This window comes from Myotis yumanensis, unplaced genomic scaffold (assembly GCF_028538775.1).
Source record: "Myotis yumanensis isolate MYYU_CA2020_CCGP unplaced genomic scaffold, mMyoYum1.0.hap1 SCAF_2, whole genome shotgun sequence".
NCBI classification, from domain to species: domain Eukaryota; kingdom Metazoa; phylum Chordata; class Mammalia; order Chiroptera; family Vespertilionidae; genus Myotis; species Myotis yumanensis.
The window spans coordinates 28,704,012-28,710,011 of NW_027223753.1; the positions used below are offsets into that span (position 1 = coordinate 28,704,012).

The 6,000-nt window shown below is 52.3% G+C and overlaps 1 protein-coding gene and 1 pseudogene across 2 annotated transcripts; both read right to left on the bottom strand.

Moving 5' to 3' along the window:
- Positions 1-1,383: 1,383 nt before the first annotated feature.
- DPH2 (diphthamide biosynthesis 2) lies at positions 1,384-5,657 on the bottom strand. 2 transcript variants are annotated; one of them, XM_070404939.1, is made up of 6 exons: positions 5,368-5,657; positions 5,033-5,145; positions 4,577-4,800; positions 3,695-4,378; positions 3,434-3,610; positions 1,384-3,355 (listed from the first exon to the last, which is right to left on the bottom strand). In XM_070404939.1, exons 1-6 carry the CDS (start codon positions 5,512-5,514, stop codon positions 3,231-3,233), a joined length of 1,470 nt encoding a protein of 489 aa, XP_070261040.1. In that variant the 5' UTR covers positions 5,515-5,657; the 3' UTR covers positions 1,384-3,230. The 2 variants fall into 2 exon arrangements, with proteins under 2 accessions (XP_070261040.1, XP_070261039.1); XM_070404938.1 differs by having other exon boundaries at positions 1,384-3,610.
- On the bottom strand, positions 2,852-3,145 carry LOC139002381 (large ribosomal subunit protein eL29 pseudogene; annotated as a pseudogene).
- Positions 5,658-6,000: the final 343 nt, after the last annotated feature.

Genomic DNA, 6,000 nt, shown 5'->3' on the forward strand with positions numbered 1-6,000 from the left:
AAAGAATATCTAGTCGCCGTAGCTGGTTTGTCTCAGTGAATAGAGCATCAATCAGCCTGAGGACTAAGGGGTTCTGGGTTCAATTCTGGTCAAGGGCACATGCCCAGATTGCAGGCTTGGTCCCCAATAGGGGGGGGGTGCAAGAGGCAGCTGATCAATGATTCTCTCTCATCATTGATGTTTCTCTCTCTCTATCACTCTCCCTTCCTCTCTGAAATCAATAAAAATAAAAAAATAAATGCAATAACAAAATATTTAAAAATTTTTATTCATTTTTTAAGTGTTGAAGTTAAATATTTATACATTTACCATTTTCTAAATCTTACTTTGTTCCTATTTTGTACATGTTATTTTTTGCACTCAAATGTTTATTTTATACATACATTTTACTTATTTATATTTTTATTGATTTTAGAGAAGGGAGAGGGAGAGAGAGAAATATCAATGATGAGAGAGAATCATTGATCCGCTGCCTCCTGCACACCCCCTACTGGGGATTGAGCCCACAACCCCAGGCATGTGCCCTTGACTGGAATCAAACCTGGGACCCTTCTGTCCTCAGGCTGATGCTCTATCCACTGAGCCAAACCGGCTAGGGCAATACATACATTTTAAAGATGCTTACACTACATTTGCAATATATTCTATCTTGTCAATTGGTTGATCCCTTTTGATTTTGACGTATTGGTTTGCTCTACAGTGGTTCTCAACCTTCCTAATGCCACGACCCTTTAATACAGTTCCTCATGTGTGGTGACCCCCAATTTCATTGTTACAAATTAAACATAATTAAAGCATAGTGATTAATCACAAAAACAATATGTAATTATATGTGTGTTTTCCAATGGTCTTAGGTGACCCCTGTGAAAGGGTTGTTCGACCCCCAGAGGGGTCGCGACCCACAGGTTGAGAACTGCTGCTCTACAGTGATATGGATTTTAACATACTGAAAGTTACATGTTCAACACCCTGGACATTGCCAATATGCCAAGATTCTCAGAAAATGTGTGAAATGAAGAAGTTGAGTTATTTCACTTCACCCCTCTCAACCTTTAGGGTCCAGCAACTCCACTCTGCCTAAAGCACCCACCATGCTGGTTTAAGAATGGTGTGTCCTTTATCCAAGTGTCCTTTTCACGCCTTCTCTCCTGATAACACTTTTTTCCCTCCAGGTGATTCAGTTTATCACCCCTTCTGAGAAGCCTCTTTTGGGCTCCAGCTGCCCCCGTGGGCTTCCCTTCTCACAGAGTACTGTTTCAGTGTGTGGTGATTGTCTATTTAACCCCTCTCTTCAATTTTACACAGTGAGGCCAGAAATTCAAAGACAATTCAGATCTCCACCCACAGGACCTGCCATGTTTGACGCATAAAAAGAAACAGAAGAAAAAGTATCTGATTTATTCAAGTTTCTGTAATCTCCCTGAGAAACAAATCAGCACTGTCCACCAGAACTCTCCGTGAAGATGGGAATGTCCTACAGCTGCGCTGTCCTCTTACATGGCTACCTGAGCGGTGAAATGTGGTTAGTGTGACCAGGAAACTGAGTTTTTAATCTTAAATTGTTTAAAATTTAACTAGCTGGTCTACTGGACAGCACAAGTATAGACCAGTGGTTCTCAACTGGGGGCAAATTGCTTCCAGAGGGGACACTTGCCAGTGTCTGGAGATAATTTTGATGATCACAACCAGGAAGTGTATGCTCCTGGCATCTAGTGAGCAGAAATCAGGGATGATGCTGAACATGCTACAAAACACAGAATAGCCCCTCACAATAAAAATTATCTGGCCTGGCCCTAACCCAGTGATGGCGAACCTATGACACGCGAACTCATTTTTTTGATTGATTTTTCTTTGTTAAATGGCATTTAAATATATAAAATAAATATCAAAAATATAAATCTGTTTTACTATGGTTGTAAATATCAAAAAATTTCTATATGTGACACGGCACCAGAGTTAAGTTAGGGTTTTTCAAAATGCTGACACACCGAGCTCAAAAGGTTCGCCATCACTGCCCTGACCGGTTTGGCTCAGTGGATGGAGCATCAGCCTGTGGACTGAGGGGTCCCAGGTTCGATTCTGGTCAAGGGCATGTACCTTGGTTGTGGGCACATCCCCAGTGGGGATGTGCAGGAGGCAGCTGATCGATGTTTCTCTCTCGTTGATGTTTCTAACTTTCTATCCCGCTCCCTTCCTCTCTATAAAAAATCAATAAAAATATATTTTAAAAAGTTATCTGGCCCAAAACATCAGTTGTGCGGAGGCTGAGAAACCCTGGTCTAGACCATCTATAACCTGCCTTTGAAAAGGACAGACCCTTAACTGCACACCAGGAACTGGGATCGGCCAGAGGTCCTGGGCTGCTCCTAGAACAGATGGGCCTAGAAGGCTTCAGGAATGCCCCAAATCAGTCCCCACCAGTCAAACATCAAACATGTTGCTAAGCCAGTATGTGCTAAGCCGTGTGCCAGTGTCAGTACAAGACAAAGCTGGATCCTATCCTTAGTGAGGGGCTGCCTGCCCTCCCTCCACCCAGGCTCCTTCAAGGATCCTGGCAGAGGGGCGAGGTTGGTACAGGGAGCACTAAAAGGTCTTAGCAGTGATTTTTTTTTTTTTTTTTTTTAACAGATCTTGCCTCAGGTTTATTTGTACAAATAGCACAGGAGGACACTAGTTCCAGGGGTCACACCAGTCCTTCCGTCCTCACATCAGCAGACAGAGGCCTCTCCTGTGGAGCCTTTATGGGGGTCTGGGGACCTTTGGGAGCCTAAGCCTGAGTTGCAGCTGCAGCTGCAGCCTGAGGCTTGGTTTAAGCCTTGCGGTGGCCTTTGGCCAGCAGTACCTGAGACCCTTAGTGATGGGACACAAGCACATCTCCCAAGTTTGGGGTGAAGGATGTAGACAAGTTGACGAGCTTGCAGCTGCCCCTCTGGGATCCCAGCCTGACTTCCCTGGGCTTTACGCAGGCCTCGATAGCCTTGGCACGTGTGCTCATGGTGTTAGTGTTGTCGACGTGCCTCTTCTTGTTGTGTTTTTTGGCAAAGCGTATGTTTCTCAGGAACTTTGGATCTATTTCCTTCCTGATGCCATTTCTGTGCCATTTTCGGAACTGGTTGTGCATGGTGTGGTTCCTGGGCTTGGCCATATCTGCACTGAAGCCTGCAGCACCTGGGACCGGAAGAGTCCGCAGTGATCCTTAAGTTCATCTGTGTCTCTGGCCCCACAGGATATCAGCTGCTTCCCTCATCCTCATAGGCAATGGCAATTCCTCGTCTTCCGCTCACGACTCCTGTCACTGGCGTCTGACCCAGCTGAGGCTGCAGCCCTTGCCAGCTCCGAGAACTAAGGAACGAGGCTGCAAAGAGAGGGGACTGAAGCTGAGTGGCCGGAATCCGGGAGAATTCCGATGGGAGTGGAGACTTGGCACGCTTACCTGCGGGGCTACTCTCAACCAGCTCCAGCTGAGGCCGTGGGGTCAGGGCTGAGCATCCAGGATCATTTGATGGCTTCCAGGCAGGCGGGGGTCGAAGCTCCCCAGTAATGAGTGACACATCTGGGATGTCCCACAGTTCTGATTCAGGTGGCGGGAGGGGCACGTGGAAGGGAGAGCCTAGGAGGGAAAAAGATGATCCATACTGGCCCCCTGCTTCCAGGCCCCACCTGTTTGCAGCTCAGGCAGTGCCCCACCACTCACCAGGCAACAAGTCTGCGTAGTGTGTGAGGTGGGGAGCCAGGCCTGGAGATGGCCAGGCAGGATTGCAGGCAGCCTCCAGCTCACATGGTGACAATACAGGCCGGAAGAAGCCACCAGAAGGCTGGGGAGCTAAGGCACCAAGAGGACAGGCCAACAGCACAAAGACATCTACCTCAGGGAAGTTGGCAAGTTTGGGAGGCGTGGGCCGCCCCAGAGCTAACACATAGCTATGCTTGCCGGCAGCCCGAGTCAGGCTCCGCAAGTGTGCCAGCGCCTCCCGGTGTCGGGCCACACCCAGCGTGCCCACCAGCAGCCCCACCACGCGAGCGTCTCTGGCCCTCTCCACCAGATATCGTCTACGTGCCCTTAGCCGCCCAGCCCGGGCACCTTCATCACGGGTCCCCCCTGTGTCTGGGCAGCAGGAGGAGAAGGACCGCTCTGGTGCCCAGCCCAAGAGCAGCCGGCTCAGGTCAGGATCGAGGTCAGGGTCAGAGCTGGCCCCAGAGCCTCCCACATAGAAAGCGTCATACTCTTCCAGACACCTTCCCGGGGCCAGGGGGAAGCGACGCCCAAAACGCTGCAGGGGTTCAGGCTCTGAATTGAGGGAGCCCACTGGCAGGGGAAGAGCTGGGCTGGCGACAAGCAGGTCCGCGTACCGTGGGCGAAGGAGAGTGGCCAAGGCCTCTGGAAGAAGGAAGTGGTGTCAGGGTTGGGGCCTGGCAAAACAGGAGCTCCCCTGTTCCCCAGAAGACTGAGTGTGACCCAACGGCAAAGGCTGGGGTCAAGCCCACAGTGAGAACTCTCTGGGATGTACTGAAACGGGAAAATGAGGAACAAAATAGCGGACCCACTCTCCCTGCATGCCCAGACAAAACCCCTCACCCAGGGCGTGGGCGCAGGCCGGCTCGCTCAGCAGCGCCACAGGGGCGGTGGGGTCCGGGTTCTGGGCCTCGAAGGCTTTGGCGCAGAGCTCCAAGGCCACAGGACGCTGACCGAAGACGAAGGCCACCGGCAGCGGGCGGGCTGGAGGGCTTAAGCAGGCAGGGCCGAAATGCACAAGGGCCTGAGCCCCAGCTTGCTCCGCACCCAGCACATCCACACAGCAGCTGCAGGGGAGATACCAGGGGCGAGAAAGGTTTCACCAGAGAGTTCCTGTCATCAGTGGGAAACGTGTCGGCGAAGAAAACGATGCTATGGAAAGACACCGTCACTGCGAGGAGGGCAGTCATCGAGCATCACCAAAGAGAATCATAGCCATTAGGGGCAGGCACTGTCCTGGAGGGAAACCACCACAAACCCTGGGTCCCTAGGTCACCGTCCTGAAGCTCAACGTCACACCTGCCATAGGCTGTGTCCCCCAGAATGAACATTTTCGACCCCGTGGTCTCCTCCAGTCGTGCAGCCACAACCCCAGCATCTCCCAGCAGTTGGTCGGGGAACTGCAAGGCCACCTGTAAACATAATCGTGGAGTCAGAAACGGCCTCTCCTCCACCGAGGGTCGTCTCTTCAAGGAAAACCTTCCGGGAGTCCCCACCCACCCAACCTTCAAAGCCTCTCGTCCCAGAGAAGCACCTCACCCCCTCCCCCTCCATCCGCACAAAATTACCCCGAGACCCCGATCCTATGGGCGACCCATCCGAGAGGTGAGCCATCCTCCCCAACCTGCCCTCACCCGCTGGCACCCCAGGTCACGGACAAAACCGACGACACGCTGCAGCTCGTACACTCGGTCCAGGTCCGCGAGAGGCGTGAGCAGCCCGGCGGCCCCCGCCTCCCGCTGCAGCGCCGCCTCGGCGGAGCTGCTGAATGTAGACTCCATGAGGTACAGCTTAGGTGGCGGGAAGCAGCGGGGATCCCTCGGCCTCCGCGTCCTCAATGGGTCACAGTCCTTTAATGAGCGCGGGGAGCTTGGGACTCAGGCCGCCAGCAGTGGAACAGCTAGTCGCGCGTCCAAAACTCCCGTTCCTCGCTACACGTGACCCAACCGGAGATTACTTCCGGGTCTCGAGGCGGGGCTGATAGCAATCTACCAATCTCAAACCAGCACAGCTCCGGCTCTCCAATCGTCGCCTACCAAACCGCCCATCGGCCTCACAGCACAAGGCCAACCGGAAGTACTTCCGGGGGAGATGCGGAGCCTTGTGGGTACTGTAGTTCCTCTAGCTCTCTCCAGCCGCAGGGAGTTTTCTGGTTCAGCCCACTGCCCACTCTCAGAAACACCCATTCCCTGAAAATAATTACTCCAGTTTGAGCAACTCCAACTTCTCCATGGCTGTCTCCTAATCTGCAGAATGGGGCTTGTAGC